Source organism: Trachinotus anak, unplaced genomic scaffold, assembly GCF_046630095.1.
Source record: "Trachinotus anak isolate AG129_WGS33_773 ecotype Australia unplaced genomic scaffold, CSIRO_AGI_Tana_v1 ptg000020l, whole genome shotgun sequence".
Classification (NCBI taxonomy): domain Eukaryota; kingdom Metazoa; phylum Chordata; class Actinopteri; order Carangiformes; family Carangidae; genus Trachinotus; species Trachinotus anak.
Window position 1 is genome coordinate 2095395 of NW_027273871.1, and position 25371 is coordinate 2120765.

At 40.6% G+C, this 25371-nt stretch overlaps 2 protein-coding genes across 3 annotated transcripts; one reads left to right on the forward strand and one right to left on the reverse strand.

The window, feature by feature from the left end:
- Positions 1-1428: 1428 nt before the first annotated feature.
- On the forward strand, positions 1429-9996 carry LOC139637309 (von Willebrand factor A domain-containing protein 7-like). 2 transcript variants are annotated; one of them, XM_071505920.1, is made up of 16 exons: positions 1429-1506; positions 2069-2255; positions 2360-2632; positions 2711-2804; positions 2964-3098; positions 4020-4206; positions 4295-4470; positions 4677-4789; positions 4899-5015; positions 6091-6297; positions 6382-6514; positions 6986-7135; positions 7579-7671; positions 7754-8019; positions 8167-8460; positions 8786-9996. In XM_071505920.1, exons 2-16 carry the CDS (start codon positions 2076-2078, stop codon positions 8897-8899), a joined length of 2532 nt encoding a protein of 843 aa, XP_071362021.1. In that variant the 5' UTR covers positions 1429-1506; positions 2069-2075; the 3' UTR covers positions 8900-9996. The 2 variants fall into 2 exon arrangements, with proteins under 2 accessions (XP_071362021.1, XP_071362022.1); XM_071505921.1 differs by having other exon boundaries at positions 1500-1557.
- coro6 (coronin 6) lies at positions 9707-24628 on the reverse strand. The gene is made up of 11 exons (XM_071505922.1): positions 24402-24628; positions 20890-21089; positions 17688-17810; positions 13281-13410; positions 12973-13151; positions 12489-12608; positions 12257-12361; positions 11977-12122; positions 11282-11339; positions 10875-11102; positions 9707-10339 (listed from the first exon to the last, which is right to left on the reverse strand). Exons 2-11 carry the CDS (start codon positions 21085-21087, stop codon positions 10217-10219), a joined length of 1410 nt encoding a protein of 469 aa, XP_071362023.1. The 5' UTR covers positions 21088-21089; positions 24402-24628; the 3' UTR covers positions 9707-10216.
- Positions 24629-25371: the final 743 nt, after the last annotated feature.

The following is a 25371-nucleotide window of genomic DNA, read 5'->3' on the forward strand; positions in this document are numbered from 1 at the left end:
GCTTCTTCAATTCTCTGTCGATGTGGTGGCCTCAACATGTCCAGCAACCATCTATGACAAGAAGATGGACTTTTTGGTAAATATGCATTTTGCTGAGGTAAGTTACACAAGAAGATTGATGACAGCCTCATACCTACAGTATATGTTACATGCAGCCAGCAGTGAGTTAGCTTAGCTTAACTTAAAGACTGGAAACAGGGGTTGACAGATATTCTGGCTCTGTTCAAAAGCCAAGAAATTCTGTTCAAACTAACTAATCAACATGGTATAACTTTATTTTTATTTTTTTGGTACATTTGGTTTCATGTTCTAGTTCAAGTTGACATTAGAAATGATTTTGACTTCATTTAGTTTGGTAAGTAGCACCAGGAGAAGTGTGGTAAAGCACTGGGAAGTGGTCAAATACAGGTAAATGTGACAGGGAGGACTTTTATTTCCCCAACAAGCCCAGCTAAACCCTGCTTTGTTGTTTTTGCAAGTGACATCCAACCTCACTGAAAGGTTGACATACAAGAATTTTTTTTTTTTGTTCACCAAAGCAAATTCCATTGTAAGATAGCAGAACCAGTGTAGTGATAAGGCAGTGTATCATGTTGTCATGTTTCTGCAGTATGCATCACAGATATCAGATCCTTTCAGTCCACCTGTGGTTGCAGAGGAGAGGAGTGAAAGTGAAACGGTCACTGTCACGCAGCTGTGTTCTCTGGTTTATTTAGACGAAGCAAAACTATTGTTAACAACCTCATATGTATCTGTAGAGTGTCTACCTGCAGCATTTGCTTTGATTGGTGCAAGTGTTGGTCTTTGTTTTGCTTTGAGAAGAAAAATGTCATCCAAAAGAAATACCAGCAACCAGCAGGTGTCATATCAGTCACTCAGTAGGTTACATCTGTGTATGCAGCAAACCTTACTGGAACACAGACGTTTGCAAATAAATTATTTTGGAGAATTCAGAAATTCAAAAGGTTTAACTCTCACTGTGTGCGGGATTCATTGTGTAATATTTTCTGGTTGTCCGTTCATCCGTCCATCCCATTCTCTGAACATGATATCTATGTAACACCGCTTTGGAATTTCTTTGCATTTGGCACAAACTTTCACTTGGACTTAGGGATGGACAGATTAGAGTTTTGTCGTCAAAGGTCATGGTGGCCTCACAAAACACTTATTATTGGCAATAACTCAAGAAGGCATACACTATGACACAATTTAACACAAATGTCTAATAGGATAAAATGAGGAAGTGATGACATTTTATATCCAAAAGGTCAAAGTCGTTGAGGTTATTACATATTTTACACAATGACTTATCAAAAGAAAATCTAAACCTTAAATAAGAGATCTCCAGTGCCTTTGTGCCATCAGTTTGGTAGTACCCAACAGAGTCATACCACAGCAACAGGTTGAGCAAGTCCTGCATGACCCCGCCCAGTCTGTGGAGCTCCATAAAGCCGGTGTTGATGGTTATGATAAATGATAGTGAATAGGACAGCATCGAGACCTCAGGTACAGTTCTCTTTTAACTCTTGATTATAAGCAGTGGCTGAAAAATAGAGGGTATGTTGGATTTTTATTACATTACGTGGACCATATATGCAGATACAGTATATATCCTCTAAAAAAAATAAAAAAAAATCATATTTCCTTTTCTAAAAGTTCCATGATTTGTAGACAAAAAGAAAATCCTTACGAAAAATGGAACCAAAGGAAGTCCTCATGCTTTAACTTGAGATTTGAATGTGAAGGGTTCCATAAAATCATTTAATGTTTATATAGAGAGAAGATAGAGAGCTCTACCTTGTTTGTAATCAGAAATTAAGTTTGTTACATAAATTAAGTTGTTGTAATGAGGTGTGAGCTGGTTCTTAGTAGTAAATGTGGACAAGTGATTTTGTAATCAGTCTATTTAAACACAGCTCTCTCGGCTACATAAAGAAAGTGAAACAATGTAAAAGCAATTAGACTCACTTGCCTGCAACATTTGTGACGTATGAAACACCCTTATGAACAGAGACCATCTTTGTTTCAGACTAATTTTGCATTAATTTAGATAATTGTGCTTCTTCAGGTTCAGGATGTCTTCAGAGTTGGCTGTGTTGTGTCTCCTGCTCCTGCACACTGGAGCCCATGGGTTTGAGATATTGCCAGGAAGGGCTCTGGATCACCTGGAAATCACTGAGAGTGCCATATTAAACACCACTGTGCAGGTGTGCCGTGCTCTGGCTCAGGCTGAAGGGACAGACTTCATTTTTCCTGTAAGAATTCAATTCCATGAAGTCAAGTTTTTGTTTTTTTTTTACAAGTATTTAGTACATCCCTCTGAGTAACAACTGCTGTGTATGACTGTTTGTTTATTTAGTCACAGCCTTTCACTGCAATGGCCGTCGCTGCTGCCTGCAATGCACCAAAATCAACCAAGAGTTTCCGCCAAGCCATCATATCCATCACATTACGGAATGTAAGGGTGGACCTCCGTCATGCCTTTAATGCAAGCTTCCACTTTGACGAAGAAATGTTTATTCAAGGAAGGAACATCATCACAGAGGGACTACGGGCTGTCAAAGCAAGCAACAAGCAAGAAAACTTTGAGGCAGCGAGGGAGAAACTTGGAGAGATTTTACATCCTTTGCAGGTATTTATCTTTTTTTTTTTTTTTTTTTTTACTGATTGAAAGAAATTTTATAATACATCTTCTTTTATCAACTTGTAGGATTTCTACAGTCATAGTAACTGGGTGGAACTGGGGAACAAACTGCCAAACTCCAATCTGATCCGATCAGACACCAGCATTGGTAACATAGCAGGTAAAGAAATGGCACGCTGTGGTGCCTGTCTGTGTTTGGCTCTGTCTGCAATCAAATAGCAAAACTGAGGAGGAATGTAGTTTGGGGGCGTGATTGTAGAGAGATTATTTCACAGAAGAAAATTTAGTTAAAATGTCTTGTTGATGACCTTTCCCCCAGGTATAAGCAGAGCGACATGTCGCAGCTGTGATGGAGATGACTGCACGAACAATATTCTGGAGGATATCATCCAGGAGAGGGTACTGACTTCTGGGTATTTTGGTGTTGTCCCTGTAGTCTCAACCAAACCAAAAGGTAAATAATAATGTCACAGCATTTTTTCCACACTGTCACAAGAAGGTGCACATGAACACAGAGACACATTCTTGAGGTCTACCTGAGGTTTCTATTTTGAAGTTTACATGTTTATTTCTATTTGATGGTTGTTGAGCAGTGGTGGAAAGTATCATTTCAAGGTAGTTTGTACTTTCTTTACCCTACTATTTCCATTTTATATTACTTCATAATACTACCACTGCATTTCAGTGGAAAAAAGGTTGTACTTTTTTATCTACTGTATTAATCTGACAGCTATAGTTACTAATTACTTCAAAGAGCAGCATTTTATATATACAATATATGCTCACTTTATAAAGTATCAACTTGATACTTGATTAATTTTAGATGAACTGTTACAGGTTAAACTACCCAACATGCTGCTCACACAGTAACGTATTAATTCATTTATTCATTCATTAGCCAATCCCAGCTGTCCCCAAATACATACATTACAGTATAATATCCAAGCATCAGTACACAATGTGTCCTTTAACAATGTTTCAGAGACATTTGACTCAACCTTAAACACATGTTGCATTGTATGTGCAGCACTACGCTACAGTATGTAAATGCACTTGAAACACGCATATAAATTTGGTTTCCGTTCATCCTGAACTTTTATAAAGTTTTCTGTTAAGACTTTGTCGACCCTCCTCTGTCGTTGCAGACACTTAAGTGGCCTTTTCCTCTGTTGTGCTTTCCGCCTGAGAAATTTTCCACCCCTATGTTTTACAGACATAAGGGCTAATCCGTGAACTTGCCCTCAGTGGTTGTTGCTTTTGAGTATAGTTGTTGTACAGAGTCAGATATGAACACTGCTGCCATCTGTCTTTGGAAACAGACACTCTTAAATACCCAGAGATGTGCCATTTGTCTTTCTTGCTGTTTGTTGAACAGGAAAATGCAGCCATGGAGGACCAATTGATCAAACAAGTAAGATTGAGCCTAAAGGTGGGATCAACAAAGACAAGTTTGATTCCAGTCATGGACATCTCCACAGTGAAGCGGCAAATTTGGCGATAGCTGCAACCAGTGAGCTACTAGAGGACGTTCGAAGGGCTGCTGGTGACAGACCGTTCCTCCAGTACGAAACCCACTCTGCATGTTTCAATTATGTACAGTTGTTCAAAGGTTTTTTTAAATTTTATCATCCATCTCTCTTCATCCCTCAGGATGATGGGAATCTCCAAAGGATCCAGTAAAGCTCTTTGTTTTGTGATTGACACAACAAAAAGCATGGCTGATGACATTGAGGCAGTGAGGACCGTCACTTCCTCTATAATCAACAGTAAAGTGGGGACGGAGGATGAGCCCTCACTTTACATTCTTGTACCGTTCAACGATCCAGGTAGGGATTTAGGATTTAGGATTCTACAAATTTGTCATATTTGTTCTGTCCAGTTTTTTTTTTTTAAACGAGCTTCCTCTTCATGCTTTCCTGCAAAAAGCATTCCCAATTAAAAATGAATCATCTTTTCATCAGATTTTCATGCATCATCCTGATACAGAGAAGATGAAGGATGAAACACATTTTTCTTCTGTTTTTTTCTTAAGGATTCGGGCCGCTGACAAGGACTACAGACCCAAATGTCTTCATGAACGCTATTAATTCACTGACAGCAACTGTTGGAGGAGATGAGGAAGAACTGAGTCTCTCTGGGCTTCAGGTTCTGTGATGTCTTTGAGACTACTTCAAAATCTGCCTCAAAAAATCCTGCTGATAAACAGTTTTAATTAAAACCATTCTTTCTATCCTGTACTCTTTCCCTCATACAGCTGGCTTTAACTAGTGCTCCTTTCAATTCTGAGGTCTTCCTCTTCACTGATGCGCCGGCTAAAGACAAACAACTGAAAAGCACAGTGATCGCGCTCATAGAGCGGACACAAACAGTGGTGAGTATCCACTATGCTTTTCTTTTCTTGTCATATACTTAAAGCAGCTATATGTAAGTTTTGCTATTGCTACATAGCCAACGTTAGCATTAACAGCTGTTTACTTACCAGTCTAACATCACACTTCTTTCCTTTACTCACCAAGAGCTGTCTCCAGTGGTGGAAAGCTGCATATTGTTTTGTTTCTATTTTTAATCACTAGCCTCAGTCCAGCCAGATCCTCTGGCCACTTTACGATACTGAGTCACTGTAGTGTCCAGGCTGCCCCAAAGAAGCAGCACTGCTCAAGACATGTATTATAACCTCTTGTATTGTAAATGCAACGATGGCTGAATCTCTGGGCAAGACTGGTAAGTGAACGCTGGCTCTGCAGCAAAAGCAAAACTCACAAATAGCTCCTTTAAAAATCTATGTTTAAAAAAAAAAAAAAAAAAAAAAATTATTTTGTTTCATGGTTTCTTATAATCTCCTGTGTATACACAGCTGGTTTGCGATTTACTGGTGGTGCACTTAACTACAATGAGTGGGACTAAGACTATTTCTATGATATACACATGTTTGTCTCCATTTATTTCCTCTGAACCTGACAAAGAGCCACTTTGGGTTAGAAACATATCAGAGCTACAGTTAGTTGATTTATACATTGGTTTATTGACAGAAAATAAATTGGCAGCAATTTTGATAATTAATTGTTTAATTGTTGGTAAGAAAAAATACCAACATTCTCTGGTTTCAGCTTTTCAAATGTGAGTATTTGCTGGTTTCCTTGGTTTTCTATGAGTTTTGAACCGTTCATTGAACAACATGAGATATTTGAAGACAACACCTTGGGCTCTGGGAAAATGGGATGGAAATTTGTGACTGTTTTCTTACTTTTTATAGAGTAATTGAGGCACCAACAGGCAGGTTAATCACTGATGAAAATAATTAATGCAATGTAATGAAGAAGAAACAGGAACAGATGACCGTATCAAACCTTCATTTGGAAGAATTTTTTTGTACCCTGCTCACATTAATGGTTACGACAGATCTTTCTAATTTTGGTTATCGTTATCATTAACCTTTTTCCTTCCAGGTGAACTTCATGATTACTGACTCAATAGTGATCAATCGTCGGAGGCGGAGTAATAACATCCAGAAACAACACAGGGGGATAACAGCGTCAGATGCCCAGCTGTACAGAGACGTGGCTCGGGCGTCAGGAGGTCAGGCTATTGAAGTCACAAAGACTGAGCTCCCTGTGGCCACCAGCATCATAACACAGTCCTCCAGCTCCTCTCTGGTAATAGCACGAACATTTCACTGCCAGTTAGTTTTGTCAGTTCAAATATCCCAGCTGTGTCATTTGTGTAATGTGATTTCCTAGGTGACACTTCTGCAAGCGGCCAGGAGCCCAGGAAAGGCTGATAATTTCTCTTTTGTAGTAGATGAAACAGTAACAAACCTGACAGTTTACATCACTGGGCGCTCCGTCACCTTCACTCTCATCGGCCCCACAGGTAACACTGCCTCTTTAAATTTAAACACTACAGTCAAGGCATTGTATGTATTATTTTAGCATCAGTACCAAGTTATTATTGATTTTGAGTCATCTCAATATAATTGCAGAACACTTGCGCAATTTGAACTGAAATTGCTTGTTTTATGTAACAAAGCAGAGTTTATAACAGAAAAAAATACATTTATTTCAGTGGAATTTCGGTTATCGTTGGTCAGAAATTGAATTTTATTAATTTAATCAGAGATTTTAATCATTTTTTTGCATTTGTGCAAAGAGAAAAAGGCTGTTTGGAACAAAAAAAGACTTTGTTTGCTACAGGAAACAACAGGCTTTAAGGGAAATGCAGTCTGGTGACAATATAACTACCTGTCACTCATTCAAGCAGCTATAATTATTTTCAAAAAATGTGTAGAGATTTAGAAATGGTCCATTAAATGCAGCACACCTTAATCATCTTACTCATTTGAAGGTGAATCTCAGCAAAGCAGCGACACAACAGGACCATTGATCACTGAATCCCAGTCAGTGGGAAACTTCAAGACTCTACGGCTAAACAAACAAGTTGGACTATGGGAAATGAGAATGGCGTCAACTAACCCCTACACCGTGAAGGTCATAGGTGAGACCTCCATGGTTGATTTAAACTGATCATAAAATGAATACCTGCGTTTGTTAGAACCAAGTCTTAGCTGTCACTTACCTTAAAGTCCAAATCTTCACTGTTTTGGTTTGGATCTCAGAGAGTTTGTCCCCCTCTTGTATGTTTCTCATGTGCAGGAAGAACGTACCAATTTTGCATTGAAAACTCTCCAGTTTCATGTCTCAGCTTTGAAAACGTGATGTAAGATACTGAATAAGGAAAAAAAAACATGCCTGTAACTTCCACTACAGTTTCACATTTTTTCATGCTGCTGTCTCTAAATGTAAACAACTGTGAACACATAGTGGTGAAAAATGAGCACTGGGTAGGTGGAGTAGTAGTGAGTAGGAAGGTAAACGATGTATGGCTTGTTAGCCTTAGCCCTTTTGAATTTCCTTTTCCTCGTGACTTTTCATTTGCAGGTCAAAGTCCTATTGACTTCCTGTTTGACTTCCTGGAGGCATCTCAGGGCCCGTTCGCAGGATTCGATGTTCTTGACACACGTCCCAGAGCTGGTAAAGGAATTTAAAAATGTGAATTTGATGATGTGCTGAGATCACCAAGGCAGACATGATGAAATTTCTCTTTTTTATTAAGGAGTCAACGGTAGCTTGTTGGTGTCTTTAACGGGGAGTGACACTGCCACGCTGACAGAAGTCATCCTGATTGAATCGTCGGGCTCAGGGGAGATTAAAGGCGTTGTGGAGGCACAGGGGAGTGGAAACTTCTTAGTTCAGGTTGAGCAGATGCCATCAGTGGAGTTTGTGGTGCTGGTGAAGGGGCAGGATATTACCCCAAGAGTTCCGGTAAACTTCCAGCGTCAGTCGCCCATCACCTTCAGAGCCTCCAATCTGACCATCACTGTGAGTACCCATCCCAGACCAGTATCCTCAACATCAACCATGAGAGGATATGCAGCAACTAAAACTTTGTTCACTTTATAAAAGAAGTGTAAAAGAGTAATTCGTCACTACAAACATGGACTCTTGTCTGATTCTCTCTGTATTAAGGCTGATACGAACAGCATCTTGGTACCAGGGACACCATTCTCTGTGCCCTTCTCTGTGACGACCAGTGGAACAGGGGGAAATTTCACCATCCGAGCCACCAACAACCAACGTTTTGACTCAACCTGGCCAACCACTTTATTCCTGGAGACCGGAAACACTACCAATGGTACAGTGACCCTCTCTGCACCTCTTACCACCACATCTGGTACCGATGTCGCCCTGACCATTGAGGCCGAGGCTCCTGATGGTGCAGACACCAACTACATCGTGCTGCGTTTCTCTGTCGTTAACACGGTAATACTCACACTGAAGAATAACATTTATCAATGAAGTTAGAAAGCTAGAATATGTTCTGGAAAGAACTGTGGAATTACAGAAAGAAGCAGTTAACTGAAGGTGCACCAATCGAATATCTTCTCTATTTTCCCTGGAAAAGTTACCTCTTCTTCTGCCTTTCTAACTTCCTTTATGATCATTTTGGTTGATTAATTCACTAAAATGTAGAACTAGCAGATTGTATATACTAAGGCAGTGAAATAATCCCTTCATCATTGTGTTCGCTAGTTTAACCCCTGATGTAAAACCAGCTGACTATTTCTTCTGTTTCTACACATTGCAGGTAAATTCACCAGCTGCTCTCTCTTCGTCCACCAAAGTCACTCAGACAGTCTTTCTCTTACTCGGTGTGGTCTTACGAGGGCTCCATATACTGACTGAGGAGGGCTTTCAGTGACCCTCTTGTCAACGTGGTTTGCAGCAGGAGCAAACAACTGTTTTCAGAAGAGCTCTGATAAACCCAATTTAGACTAAAGTTGCAATCTGATGGGTCCTGACAAAGGGATTCCTGTTGATGCATTTAGATTCTTTTTGCAAAATTCTGCCTCTTTCTTTCTCTTCTTGAATCTGCTGATTGTCTGTGTCAGTGCATTGCAAGTAGATGTTCAATGGCTACTGGGAAGCAGGAAAAGAGACAGTGTAGCCGATGTGTTGCATTGCCCTGGCGAGGTGGCTGTAATGGGTGAAATTAAGCAAGAACTTGCCAAAGAGGATCTTGTTGAAAGCCTTGATGATTTGCGGAAGGCCAGTGTACTGTGGAAAGACTTGTGGCAGATAAAAACATCCAACTTCCCTTCACAACACCTACTCTTAAAGAGCGATCTAATCGTGCCTGAGCAAAGTTCTGTTTTGGCTAATTTTCTCCCAGGCTCAGATGGAAAGATATTTAACAGCCACGTTCTCATCAGAAGATGATCTGGGAGATGTAACAACAGATGAAAATGGCAGACTTTTTTTTTTTTTTTTAAAAAACACTTTTTTTTTAATTGTTGTCATCATGTGTCTAATGTATAATCCTTTACAGAACACAAAGCGTTTTGCTTTTCACATTTCTGCTACAAGTTCAACAATTTTTCTCTGGTTTTCTCTGTCACTATTTACATTTTGAAAAGTTTTCAGAGGCTTATTTAAATAAACCGGTCAGTGATCATCTGATAGGGAGGGGGAAGCAAATACATGTGTTGAGGCACGTTTGTCTGATGGATGTTTCATGGTGATGTGTGTATGTGTTTACTACTGTGTAGTTTGGGGAGTCTGGAAAAAAAAGCATCTCACTTTTGCTACTTCTGTATACTTGTCCTTTTCAAACACTGAAAAAAAGTGATAACAGTGTTGACTTACTCCACATCTTTAACACAACTTGCACATGTCCCACTAACCTACAGCCCCCTCACCCCACTTCTGCTCTCTTCTCACTCTTCTCAAATCATTGTGAATCTTTGTGAATATATTAAAGTATTTTTGCCGTATCATTAAAGGTACATTATGTTAAAACTGGAATGGTGATTATGTTCAACCACAAAACAATTATACTAAATATTGATATATTTTGTTCAAATTTGTTGTCAATTAGCGTTTACATTACCACATTCGTGCTCTTACACAAAGGTACCTTTAAAGGGACAACGCTGAGAGTAGTTCCTTGTCACTGCAAGGGAAATGTGTTTCTATGAAATTCAGACCAGTTCTTCAGGAGGTGTGTTTTACGTGCACATCAGTCAGTGCCATTGGTGTACTGGGAAAGCTTATTCTCCAAGTCACAGATTCTCTTCTCCTGAGACAAAACTGTGGCCTTCAGATTCTGAATCTCCTCCAGCAACCTCTCAAGCAACTGAGGCTGGACAGGAGGAGAGGGGAGGCGAGTGGAGAGGAGGAAGAAAAGGGAAACAGAAGAAGAAAGGAAAAAAGACAGTGACAGGGAAGGGGAAAATTAAGGATAAAGAAAGAGAGAAAGAGGAAAAATAGGTCAAGGACAGTGAACAACTAGAAAATAAACCAAAATAAAGAAGGGAGCTTTGGGGGGAAAAAAAAAAAAAAAGTTGTGGGCAGATACAAATAAAAGAGAGATAATCAGAAAAGGGTTAAACAGAGAGACAGATGTTCTCAGATGTAACAGTGCACTCAGATTGCAGGCTGCAAAGCTATAGTCGTTTTTTAATTGAACATGTGTAACATAAACCTACAAGTGTCAACACATAAAACGCAGCAGTAAAGAAAAAACCCAGCATTTGTAGCCCACAATGTGAAAGCAGATTACAATAGATGAGTAATATTATTCTATATCTATATATGTGGTATAAGAAACAGTGGTTCACAAACAGGGTACACATTATGTGAGCATAAAGTAGCAACAGGTAAGTTAAAGAACTTACTGGCAGGCTGTTGGTGTCCAAAGTGGACATGCTGCGTCGGGTGGTGGGTCTGGATTCCAGCACGTTCTTCTTCGCCACTTTGAGCTCTCGACTCTTAGGCGGCACGTAGCCGTCCCTCATGGACACCAGAATTGGATCCTCATCGCGGCCGTCCAGCCACTCCTCAGGCTCCATGGCGGGTTCAGGCCCCGCTGTGTCCGGGTACAGGTCGTCCTGGAATAGGTCTGACTGTGGCGAGACAGGTTTCGTGTTTTTGATTTGGCACGTACCGTACAGTTGTTGCTTTTGCAAGGTTGATCAAAGTTCTCTCTTTCTGTCTCTTTTCTACTTGAATAGATTCACTCAGCTTCCACTACTGTAAAAGTCAAATACTTATAAAGTATGATCAATAGATCAGCAGGACTTACTTTTCTGGGCACTGTCATTGTGATGGGCTCACACTTCTTGTCAAGGAGCTTGTATAACCTGTGAGAGATCGAGTGAAGAGAAGAGACAGAGAGAAAAGAGGAGGGAGGACACCCATCAGTTACACATCTGTGCATCAGTCTGTGCACTTTCACTTCATCTTCAGAGCTGAATGAAGGATAATTCATCACATATAGACACTTGTGGCATAAATGCAGTGGATAAACTAGTGAAAAAAGATGATTTGACCTCAAGTGAAGTGATACACTCCAAGTCCTGAGTTTTGTGAAATTGAAGTTTCTCCAAAAAAGAAAAAAACCTCTAGAAACTCCCATGAACTGGACAAAACAGCAATTTCAAATATAGACTTGTACTCAACAATTAATGGATCACATCTTCAGTTACTGACAGAGCAATGACTAGTACATCTTCGTAAATGCCATTAACCTTTACTCTGGAGGGTGACATACTGACAAATCTATTAAACCAATGAGATGCCTAAAACATGAGAAGGACCCCAGATGGCTTCTGGTATCACCATCAAGCTTGCTGCATGTAACATCTCTTAATATTATCAGACATCAGTGCATCAGTAAAACAGCAGCCCTAAAGCAACATCTGCAGCCTTTACATCCCGTCAAACAAATATTATTTCACGAAACGATTCCATAAAGCTGTCATCTTGTCAGAGTCTTACCTGGCGATCTCACATTTGGTGACGTCCACACCTCTCTTGGGCATGAAGCCCATCCCTCTCTGGGGCTCCTTACTGCTGAAGGTGTTGAGGTAGTGGACGTACGGCGGCTCCTCTGTGATCTCAAAGTAACGGACACTGCTGTCACCCTACACACACCCCAAACACAGAAAACACACGTGTAAAACATGTCAAAAACAAATGTGACATTGTCTTTATTTAAGCTGGAAATACACTCGTCTGTCCATATTATACAGTGCATTTATACTTAAATGTCCCGTACCTTTCCACAGAGGTAGACCATGTTTGCGTCTGCATCATAATATGGTAACAACACTCCATTACTTGTGTCCAGCTCCAACAGTGCAATGGGCTCCTCAAAATTTGTCTGTTGAGATAAAAACATTGAGGAAAGCCAACATTTTGTTGTGTACATGCCTGTACAGTAAGCTTACATATATGTCTGCACTTTGTGAGAATGTATAAACAGTATATGAATTTTAACTGTTTGTTACCGGGTCCCAGAGACCGAGCTCTCTCTGGCTCATCCTGGTGAACCCTGTGGTGAAGATGTTTCCGTCTCTGGTGAAGATGGCTCTCATTGGCCGAATCCCCTCATGTGGAGCCAGACGTTCCTGTTGATCGGCGGAGGACAAACATCACCACAAAATATATATTAAAAAATCATTGCTGTCCTCCATTTTTCAATTCCATGCCCCGCATTTTTAGTTTTATGTCTTACTATGTCTTGAATTAAACTTCCTGTTGAAAATCAAACATATCTCCACCTAATGGTTCATTATTCTGATGCCAGATTTCAAAGTATTAACTATTTGTCTGTATAAACTCCAATGTCAGTGGGAAAGTGCTGCACTGGCACATGACCACTGTACATAACCGCCACTGTATTAAAGGACTAGGTCACATTTGGGAAATACAGAGGAAGATATAATGTGTTCATCAGTGAGCTTTCGATGTGTGTATTTCCTACTCACTCACCGCAACCACCTCCCTCTTGCGGGGGTCGCACACACGCAGACGTCGGTCCTTACAGGTGGTGCAAAACAAGCTGCCGTTTCGGTTCCAGCTGATGCTGTAGATGAGGTCCGGGTGGTCGTCCATGGATAAGAGGGGCTCACCTGTCCCCACGTTCCAGATGATTATCAGGTTATCACTGCCTGTGGTGGGGGGGTGGACAGGGTCAGAAAAAAAAGATGGACATGTGAATGTAACCAAAATCCTGTTTTTACATAAGGTCCAAAAAAGAAGGCTTTCAAGAAAACTCAGAGCATGTGTGTATATCCTACCCGCAGTGAGTAGTATGTTGCGTGCGGTGGGGTGCCAGCTGACAATGCCGACACGCTTGGAGTGTCCCTCCAGGACCACAATGGGGTCGGAGAGGGGGCGGGTTAGCGAATGATCTGGGATCTGCCACACCTGGAGAGGAGGGATGAGGGAATGAACACCCAGCATTGTGCGTCCTTTAATCTTTAAAGCTATGCAACAAGTTGTGCAAAAACTTATTAAAAATCACACTTTAAGTAGAAACTAAAATACCTCTCAGGCCTCTTTAATCCCATTGCTCACAACTGCTACTACAATTTTATTTTTAGTTTGTAAAACTCCAAATGATTCATCAAAGAGTTTGAGACAAAAAGGAAAACTATAAATAAGGATACTTATATAAAACAATTTCATATGAGAAGTGTAAGTGATCACATGAATAGAGCCTTTTAAGGTGTCAAATCTCTCAAAGAAGAGTTAAAACATGCTCAAAGACAGATATTACCACTATATATCTGTATTATCCACTTCATCAATTAAAGGTCGATCTATACTTTCACATTTACAGTGTATAGTGCTCAAATGACATGTACTGTTGTTAACAGTTACTACAGTGAACAGAGGGATGGCGAGGGAGGCTAAATGTGGTAGCAGTCAGAGAAATAAAAGCTTGAGAAAAGTAAGTAATCTGACAAAGTTCAGATGCACAAACGTCACATCCCAGAGGACACAGAGGACAGCTGTACAGCTGCAAGCCCACATCTTTCAGTTTTCCATTTAACTCAGCACATTGCTACAGATTTACTGTGCAGCTCAGTAATTTTAATCGATTAGACTGTGACAGTTGCTGGAGAGATACATTAGCGTTGCCTCATAGTGAAGGTGACAGCCGATAACAGCCACACCTGTTGTAATGTCCACACCTGTGTGCAACTCCAACAGATTTCCTATTGGAGAAGGATTTTGCTCCTAAAACTGTCATCAACACTAACTCATAACTGCCTGGTCCATTCATTTATCAAACCTGTTAAAGGTTTATGGTTTTTGAAGCCTATACCGGGTTACAATTTTTGATGGGCTAATTATTTTATGTTTGGGACTAGCTGGTTAGCATTCTAACTTAAATGGAGTCAGCTCTTGTTGAGTAAAGCATGGGAGCTTGATGCTGAACTCACAATGTGTTTTTTTTCTGTAAGTAAACAGCTGTTAATGCTAACGTTGGCTATGTAGCAACAGCAAAAACTTACATATAGCTCCTTTAAACTGTTCAGTTATATCTTCTGTCAATTGTCTAAATGCTGTTTCGAAGCCTTTTCCCACTGCAAGGGGTTTACTTTAATATGTTTTGTCTGAAAAGGTCTAATTTAAAGACAATGGTTTTAACCTGAATCAAAAAGAATCCACGTTTGTTTCACTTCTGTGCCCTCAGTGGTTGCGACGACCCTGACCACAGGGTTCAGCAGGGCTTTCATATAAAACCTATATTTTAAATACTGACATGTCACAGTAACAGACGAGCTGAGCAGGTGTTACTTACTGCACTTTGTTGTGTTGTGTGAATTCCTTATAGTAACTCAGGGTGGTGCAGCAACAAAACAACCAACCAAACCGGCCCATGCAGACACATTTCTCAATAATGTCACAATAACACAGTGGTTTTTCTTTTTTTTTTAGCCAATTCAGTCACATAACACGACAGGTGATCAGTTGATCCACATTTGCTCGAGAAGACACACAGCTCTGTTCCTGTTGCCCTGCACTCACACACACATAAACACACTCTAATGAGCCTTTTCAGATGACACAATGATCCGTCTCTGTGAACTGAAGAGAATGACATCACAGTTATGGCCTTTCTGTAGCTCCACAGCGGCAACACTGCCAAGACTGGACAGCTGCAACTGTCCGTCTGTGTGCTGGACCTAAACAAAACACACACATGCACATGCACACGCGCGCACACACACACACACACGCACACAAAGCACTCAAACAGCATCCCAGCAGCTGCTGCCATGGGAGGAGCAGCGATTCAATCACTCGATCGCACAAAGATTCCTGCAATGTTGTTGTGAACAAGTGCGATCAAATCTGTTCGGGCAGTGACAACTGTGCTGATGCACAGATACATGTTGAGTCACATGTTGTCATAGCACAAACAGAGAAATATTATAACTGACACATGCTCACATACTTGACATTCTGCACATTTGTGTAGACATGGTGTGACTTGGGGAACATATTATCTTTCTGAAGTAATTTCAACTTTCAGGCTGAAAATGTTTGATTTCCTGATGTAGACAGAACCACACTGCCATAACTGGAAAATTAGATTTATTATTGAGTAATATAATGTTTTAGCATCTCATTAGTTCTTTTATCATTACATAATATAAAATATTATCAATGTGTTCCAAGTACAGCTTTATTTCCCTGCTACCATTATGAAAGTAGAAAGGGTGTGAACATTGCTGTAGTTGATTAATCAATGAGTCAACAGAAATTCATCATATCAACAACTATTCTGAAAGTCATGCCATAAAAATGCCAAAATGCTTCCTTGTTCCTGCTCCTCCTTTTCTGTCACCACCTCGGAAACTGTGATGAGCGTTTTTTGTACACAACTCATCGATTCACTGAGAAAGTAATAATCAATAATGAAAATAATTGTTAGTCAGATCCCTAATCTAGATCACCAAAAAATTTCCCCCAGAGCTGTCACAGTTATGTGACACACATGATCTTATTTGTGTCAGTGGAGCGGCTCATCACTCACACACATCCCAGACACTAAAACCACTTCTTGCTTCTGCTTTTTGAGTCCATGTTGTAAAAGTCACATCATCACGATCACGGGCGTTTTCTACTGAGAACATCTCAAATAATGTAATTTACTGTTTGCAAATCTGTCTTAAAGCAGTAATACTTTGTATTAAGTACAACAGTACAATACTTTGTGTTACGATGCTTCCACTGCAGCTCCACGAGCAAAAACTGTCCAGGAAACAGAAAGAGGGATGTTTGTACTAAAAAGACAGGGACTTTGGAAGAAGTCCACATGATTTGTCTTACTCAGACGGCTGACATCTGATAGTAGCTTCAGATAAACTTTGAATATGTTTTCCCTCAGAACATGGACTGTGAAACATTAGAAAGGGATCTCTCACTGGCAAGTATGGACAGGACAGGACACCTCTGAGTGCTCATGTCGGACCAGACTAGACTACTGTTTTAAGACAGACTTAAAATAAGAGTGAACTTATCCTTTAAACAGTGTAGACACATTACTAAGTTAAATTAACTGTGCACAATGACAGACAGGATGTAGGAACACATAAACAAAAAATATTCAATATTAAAGGGAGGTTCTAAAAATCCCAGCTGCAATAATGTTAACTTCATACTTCTTCATTCAGTTTCACACATAATGAAATAAACTGTATTTGCCTGAACAATAATAAATATGTATAAATTTCCATAATGATTCATATTCTGACACAAATATATGTGACTGTTTCTACTCCTCTCCTGCAGTCTCGGCCTAACAGTGACCCCTGTTGGCCGAACTCAGTCGTGAGTTTCAGGGCCACAGACACTTGCAGTGTCTCACAGGCAGGTAAACAACGACTACTACTTCTGTTTTCTATCCTCAGCCCAACAACAATAATGTAAATGGAGCTACAAAGCATATTTACAATCCTTTTGCCTATTCTACAGTGTGTGCATGCATCTTAAATATTCACTTCTTGTTATTGTTTTTTTCCCCATTATATTCAAATTCATAATTCACTCACCTAACTTGTATTTCAAGTGCTGTGAAAGTCACAAAGTCATGTCACGGTTTGTTAGGCGAACGTGAGTTGAACAGGTTGTCGATGATCGATGATGATAGCAGGTAGAGCAGAACATCATCACCGCAGACTGATGGTGATCATTCAAACTCTACTTCCTGTGTTTACTCGGCCTGCAGGTTTGCCTGAGATGTTTTCCTGGTCTGATGAAAGGAAGCTGAATGCACATTTAAATTAGCCACAGTATCATTAAAGACAGAGTCTGGGGAAGATATCACGCTGAGACAGGTCAGAGCGGCAGGATTAGCAGCTGCATTACAATGACGAGGTTGGCTACAGACAGATAGCAGATTCTCACCAGCCTGCGGAGGACGAAATATGACAAGCAGCCTGACGATGAGACGGAGATGAGGCGGAACAGGTGGGTGGGCAGTCAGACAGGTAGACACAGTGATGCCTTGACTAACTTAATGTGATAAACTCGGGCTGTGACGAACTCTATGACTGTTATCTGAGTCACCAAACAACAGACTCCTCCATATGCATTTGCAACTTCTCTCTCCCACTCAGAATTTTTCTTCTGCACACACACACACACATTTATATATACATATATATACACACACACACTGTCATTACCATTGCAGTACAGTCCTCCGAGCAGCTGGCCAGGATGTTGTCGTCATGAGGGCACCAGTCAATATCGAGGACCGGTCCGGAGTGTCCGACCACCAGTGGGTAGTTCTTATCCACACGACCTGTCTGCAGCACACAGCAGCAGTGACACAAAGGAGCAAGTCAGGACTGTGTGTGTATACAGTAATTAACAATGACATTCACATATTCCCCATAACTAAGTGAAAAATTGTAGTGAGCCTTGATTTGGTTATTTGCAGATGACATCATCATCAATATCAAAAACTGTAGATTCAAACCGGGTTAAAGACTGGTCAGGCAGTGTTATTAGTCTGACTGTGAAAAGAGTGTTTTGCCTGAATGGCTCTCTCATGTAAACAGAACCAAATGCCGCAGTCAAAACCTTCCACATGCAGCCAAAAACCCCAGCATCACGGTGAACCTCCAGGACACCAATAAACCCAGACATTTAAATACGATGCAAACTAAAATCATGATGCTACTTCCCCTTTATTCCATCTTTCCCTGTTCTTCTGAGATATCTCTCCCTGCGCGCACACACACACACACACACACACACACCAAAAACACACCCCAAGAGAGGTGTATTTATAGCTGAGTGACGAGGCGTTGAAAGGGGAGTTTTTCTTGTGGCCTGTTGGGGACCCGGAGGGGGGAGATGGAGGATGGAGCGCACGTTGGTGTGTATTAATAGCATGTCTGTTCACCATGACTCCAGTATATAATCACGTCCACTTCCCAGTGTCTCCAAAAAACTCTGCATTACTCTGTGTCACTAATTACCACCACTGATATGCTGATAAATCTCAGTGTTGATGACCTTGTTATGAAATTTCTGAACTGTTGTTCATTCCACTCTTTGTAGTCTAATTATAACACTAGCATAATTCTCATGTGGGTTAAAGTTATTTATAATAGAAAGTACACACATTACTTACAGGCTCCATATACCACTATTACATATCATATTATTATTATTACATAATGTTTTAAAATCATTTTCGGACAGAAGATAATGAACTCCTGCTGGACTGTGATTGGCAGCTGGTGTTAGCAGCCCGGCTCAGAATGAAACCTGCTGAGTGGAGGTGTCTCACAGGGCAGGTCAACTCAATTGTTGCAGCCTTGGCTGATTACAGCGGCGTCAGCAGGTATCTGGAGAGCTCCACCTTGAGCTGTGATCTGCAGCTAAATGGACACATTGTGAAACCGGCCAGGAAAATAAACAGTGTCTTGAACATGTGATAACTAAACATTTTACTGCAGTATTATTGAAGCAACTTCAGCAGTTAAATATAGATTTTAGATCACAGTTTTTGTCGTATCAAACCCAAACGCTATTTAACTATTTTAACCTCTAAAATGCATTAAATGTGTTTGATAGGCTCACTGGAGTTGTGTAGTTCATAACATGATAATGGGTTGGTTTAGTTTTGTCTTTCTGGCATCCATCATTTATTTTAAGGTGATGTTGTTCTCATCATGTGGCACGATGAATTTAAAAACACCACACTGAAGCATCGCAGCTTTAAATGCCTGATCTGTCTCGACCTGTTGCTTTTCCTGTCGCTGTATTTCTGTATCAGCAATTACAGTGTCCGTCTCAAGGTCCAGAGCAAATATTATGTCCTCCGCTGTTAGACGGAAAACATACTTGTCAAGTCAAGCTTGAAAAATAACTATTGCATGAAAATAAGTGTTATTTCTGAAAGCAAATAACCATCACACAATGTTGATATCATGATTTGGCACTAATCAGTCTTAAAAAGGAGCTTGTTTTCGGTCTTTCTGAAAGAATTACGCTTGAAAACTTAAGATGTGGGTCTTTGGGGTTTTGAGGTCGACCTAATGACCTAATGGGTAAACCTCAATGGATGAGACATAAGCTTTTCGTGTATTTCAAATATCTGGGGAAATCTGAACCGATCAATACACAACGTTACAATGATCTGAAACTGAAGTGGCCACACAGATTTCTTTATGATGGCATTGCCTTGTGTGACCTTGACGAGCTGAACAATAATGTCAGCTCATGAATACTGGGATACAAATAGTTACAGGCTGTCCCCTAAGAAAAAAACAAAAACAAGGAAACCATCTTTACTTCCCTTTCTATTCTTCCTCTTTTCCCATAAAGTTCTTCTTCTCTTGTTATTTCCCCTTACTCTTGTATGACTAACACATCTTGCTGCAGCCTCTATTGATGGCATAGGTTGACTGAAAGTACAATAATTTTCTTTTAGCATACCAACAAACATGTAATAGAAACATAATTTGAAAATGACTATCTGTTCAAAGCATGCTCAATCAATGTTTTAAACACACACACATACTTTCCAAACAGGAAGGAACAGCAGCCTGAATTTATGGATGAGAAGATTATTTGTCCTCTGTGATCTTCTTGTGTCGTCACGTGCCAGCAGTGAGCCTACGAGACTAAAGGTCTAAAGCCATGCTAGTGACTCTGTGAGGCCGTACTTAGCCACAGCAATGCTGAGCAAAATGCTAATGTCAGCACGCTAACGTGACAATGTTCAGCAGGTATCATTTTTACTATGTTCTCCATCATAGGTTGGCAATGTTAGAATGCTAACATTTGGAAATTAGCAGGAAACACAAAGTAAAGTTGAGGTTGAAGGAAATCCCAATTATTACAATTCATCCCAGGAGGGATATTAATGTGCAGCCAAATTTAATGGCAATCCATTTGTTACTAGCTGTGATATTCCAGCAGTGGGCAGACTGACCAACAAACCAGACTACCAGCTATCGAGCCATGCCACAAACATGTGTAAACACAGTTTCATTTACAATCTAATCCACATTCACTCTGCAGCAGAATAAGTTCTCCTTCTGAGGCACGTTTTTAAATCTAATTTACTGCAGCAGCAACTTCTGAGCGCATGAAGTAATCACTTTAAGATTTAAATGAAGTTTAGAAACATGGGTAAGTATCGAAAATATAGATTCATGACCAATTCAAGCACATATAGAAATCTAAAAACCAGGTTAGGTTGGGTTTAAATTCAGTTTTTCAGTGTTTTTGTGCAAATTTCTGTGCAATTTTGGGATAATCATCATCATATTCAGTAGCAGATAATGTGAACACTGAAGTCATGGAGTCACTCTGTTGTGTTTCTTTCCCTCTGAAGCCAAGAAATGTTTCCTCAATGACCTTACTGACCTTAGAGATGGGCAGGACCAGGAACGCTCCTCCACCGCTGGATTCAACAATGACTGCCAGGAACTTTGGGTTGACGGCACAGAAGGAGCTGTCCCACGTCACCTTGGAAACGCGAATGTCATCGTAACCCTGCTCAGCTTTGACCGTCTGGCCAAAGACATGGCGAAACTTACTCTGCCGCACAATGCTGCGACTCATGGCTGGAGCGAGTAGAGGAAGGTAGGAGGATGCAAAGATGAAAAGACAAGAGTCAAGGGGAGGATGAATGGAGAGAGATGGTGAAGTTTGAAATAGGAAAAAACAGAAAATGGGGAAGGAGAGGAGGAAGGGCCAAACAGGTGGATAAAGAAATGTCAGAATATGGTCAGAAACAAAGGGAATGGGGTGAGAGGTGAAAAAACGTTGGGCAAAAAAGAGAGAAAAAGACACAACTTTCATCATTAACAGTCACTACAAACTTCAGCATCATCAACAACAAAATTTAAATAAAACTAAAATCACCAGCAGTGTGATATGAACAGTGACATACTGTGTATTTGTTAGGCCAAAAGTGCTGTGATTTATTTGACTTCACGTGAATCATTTTGTGACAGTGATCCAAGTGATTTCTTTTGAAAATACTGAAGAAGAGTTTGATCAGATCTCACCCCTACAAAGAATAAGACATTTCACAGAAAATGCTACCGAGGATCTTATCACCACAATGTTGTGCTCTTCTCAATCTCTACCTTTTATGCTTTATATCTCCCCCTACAGCATGTAGTCTGTGAACAGTGTTCTTAGTGAACAGTAACTATTATCGCTTGATGTGCTGCAGCTTTCTGCTGTTTTAGCCGTAACTTGTTTTCAAGGTTGAGGATGACTCAGTAATTCAATGATGCTTTCAAGCGTATTATTTTGAAAGTTCATAGGGCAGTTCACTCGCCATTGGTATTTATTTTATTCAGACTGAAAGCCACATAAAGCAGATAAGATAATATAATATAATATAATATAATATAATATAATATAATATAATATAATATAATATAATATAATATAATATAATATAATATAATATAATATAATATAATATAATATAATATAATATAATACAGACTTTTACTTGTCATGGAGTTTTTCACTGTTGTAGTGTCCTGTCTACTTCAGTAAAGGATGTGAGTACTTTTCATAAACACTGAATATCAATATTTTTTATAGGCCTTGAAAACCTTCTCAGTTATGATGGGTGATGGGATCCATATGAAGATTTCCCGTGGTTTGGTTACAGTTTTTGGTTGTTTTACAGAAGAGATTACTGTGAGTAGGAAAAAGTGATGTCACCTCCCTCTGTGGTCCAATCAGGATCCAGCAGTTGACTGGTTGTTTGTTGTTTATCACTGCCAATCAAATCTGATCAGACCACGTCACAGTCCTGATGAAGTTGTTAGCTGACTTTTTGTCTAAATAAATAATAGTTTCTTTCCCACTTTTTGCTATTCAGTCATGGATATTTGATGTTGTTAAGAAATACATTGAACTGAAGCCAAGTTTTCTTTAAATAACTTTCTGTGTTTCTCTTAATAATGAGTGAACTCTGATGGTTGACCGGCAGCTTGCTGTCAATAGATCTGACGGCAAGCTGCAACTTGCAGTTCGCCCAGGCACCAGGCCAGAGGAGACTGTAATCCTCCAAATCACAGGAGATATTCTATAACAGTGTCTACCATCAGCACAGTTATTAATAGTTGATTGTCCCCCCAAACACTATGTGATAGCCAAACATCAAAGACAAAGGCTAAGACTCAGAGAGCACATAAACGTCAGGGGAGAGAAATTAAGATCTGACAAATACAATACCGGAGTGAAGCTAGCAATACACAGCACAGCAGTTACATTCATTCCCACTCATGTGATACAATCCACTATGAGAATGTATTTTAAAACGTATCTAACATACATTGCCAGCCTGCACTGACTTACATAAGGCCAAAACTAAAAACCCAAATCTAAAAGTAGGCCTGCACCCGTCCCTGAAGACGTCTGATAAATGCAGCAGGGTTCTTCCTCTTGTTTGGTCGATGATCATGATCTCAAACTGTCTGGCTCTTAAAAATAAAACCACACAGAGCACCAGCTGAGGCCAGGGCTCAGTTTGTTCTCAGTGGAAATTTGTCATCTTATCAGGCCTCTGATCAAGCGAACATTCGATGACCCAAATCCTGCTGTGACCGCAGCCTTAAATGATGGTGTCTGACCTTCACGTTAGAGTTTATATTACATGTAGGCCCAAACTCAGATCTACAGACTGTGGGATGCATGACTCAAGCAGACTGATGAGAGGACAGAAGCTCTCGCTGCCTTCCTGTAAGCTCTCCATTATCAAGAGATTTACATTCCAGCGACCACTTCAGGCGGGCCAGCTGTGGGGCACTGCAGGGCGAACACAATATCATACACAGGCTACTTGTATATATACATTCAAGAAGGTGGTCTCAGACCTCTGGACCTCACTGTATGTTTTTATTGATGCTGTATTGATACTGTGTCTGTTCCACCTGGCCGTCCAGATAAAGTGAAGAAGAAGAAGCTGCTCTCCTGCTGTTATGATGGTCTCCAAGGTCAAAAAGTAACCAACTAACAACGCATCTTAATAATTGAAAAAAAAGGCAAAATAACAAATATTTATTTATAGTGCATGGTTATAAATCTGATTTGAACATGAAAATATATTGATCATTGTCAATTCTGAGGAAAGGGCTTAAAAAACTCAAAAACAAAGTAAAAGAAAAGTTGATTTTCAAACCACAGCTGAAGCCAGCAGGCCTGTATGGTAGGCCCAGTATTTCTAACTGAAATAATGTCTGGGAGACTTGTATCCTTTGTAAAAACTAGTGGGAGAGAAATATGTGATTTATAGTAAATGAAATGAAATGTGGAAAAAAAAAACCCCGACATGCTCCTTTTATACCCCTCAGGTTAATGAGATGATCCTCCTGTGTCGCGCACAGCACGGCTCTGAGGAGTCGGGACAGAGCGAAAGAATGACTCTGCCACTTTCCTAATATAGACATGACAAACTGCACTGTCCCACCCGGGCCGCCCCCCCCCCCCCCCCGGCCTGCCTGATCCTAAATAGTCCCAGAAAGAAGCCAGCGCTCTCGGTGGCGCTTTATCGTTAATGAACATTTAAACAGCCAATGCGCACAAACACACATAAACGCAGGAACATATAGGCTGACAGCGGCGCATGTGGGGGTGTAAGGGAAGGGGGGGGGGGGGGGGGTTAGTAGACTAATGTGCAACTGATCCTTAAAGTAGCCCACAGCTGCCATGTAAGACTCAAGACCTGTTCTGGGACGTGCGTAATCGCAATGTCTCGACTTTTTTTTTTTTTTTTGTAGGATTTCCAAAGGTGGGGACGCACTCACTCCTCTCCAGCAGTGCAGTAAAGAAGCTGACGCACCTCTCACCCCACTGCAGCACCGACACGGACACACGCAGCAGGAAAGACAGTCCACAAGACAGCTCACCTCAGGTTTTGGGGAGACCCCTCTTCCCTGGACAACTCTCACGGTTTGTGCTGTTTAGCCCACTCCTCCTCCTCCTGCGGCGGCTGCTGCTGCTGCTGACTTTATTCCCTTGAATGATATTCCTTGCGGTGATCCGGCTTCCTGGAGTTGGTGCGGACTCACTGAGGAGACGCACTGGACAACTGCGTGACGCTCCTCGGCAGGGAAAGAGAGAGGGGAGAGGACCGGGGCAGAGCAGGGAGAGAGGAGGGTGGGTGTAGGGTGGGTGCCGTCTATTTTGGAACAGGCTCTGTCAGTACAGGGAAACGTGACGCGCACCGGTTACAGGGGGCCAGCGCGTCCCCGGGGGCCAGTGTCACAGCTGGTGGGCTCTGACGGAAGATCTGTGACTTTAACAGGTAAATAAACGCACACAGGAGACCTGGTCTCCAATGCTGCCTTCAGGTGCTCACCGTTTTTTTTTTTTTTTGATGGACAGAAAGTGATGATAAGAACTACAAAGAAAAAAGCACTTACAGCTTGACAAAGATGAATAAAGCAGTTTGCTGGTTTGCAGGGATCAGGGGGTAAATAAAAATAAATAAATGCATGTGGAGATTATAAACTGCTGAGTTTGTGGCATCTAGGTTCACAACGGGTTATAACAGGTTATAAAAGCTACATATTTCTCTTTACCAACATGCAGCTCAGCACAATAGTTAATGTCACATCCAAAATGCACTAATGCAACTAAAACTCTCATCACAACCAGTAGCATTATATCACTATTGCCTTTGAGGTAGATTTTATTTATTGTTTTTTTTTTTTTAATTTATCATTTATTTTTATTGATTATATAAACCAAGATTCCATCACAATGTAATGTCAGCTCCACTGGTTCTCAGCATTAATTCCAGCTACAGAGAACACAAGATGATGAGCATTTAAGTCTTCTTTATTTCACCCTGACCATACCTGTTTACCTGGGGGG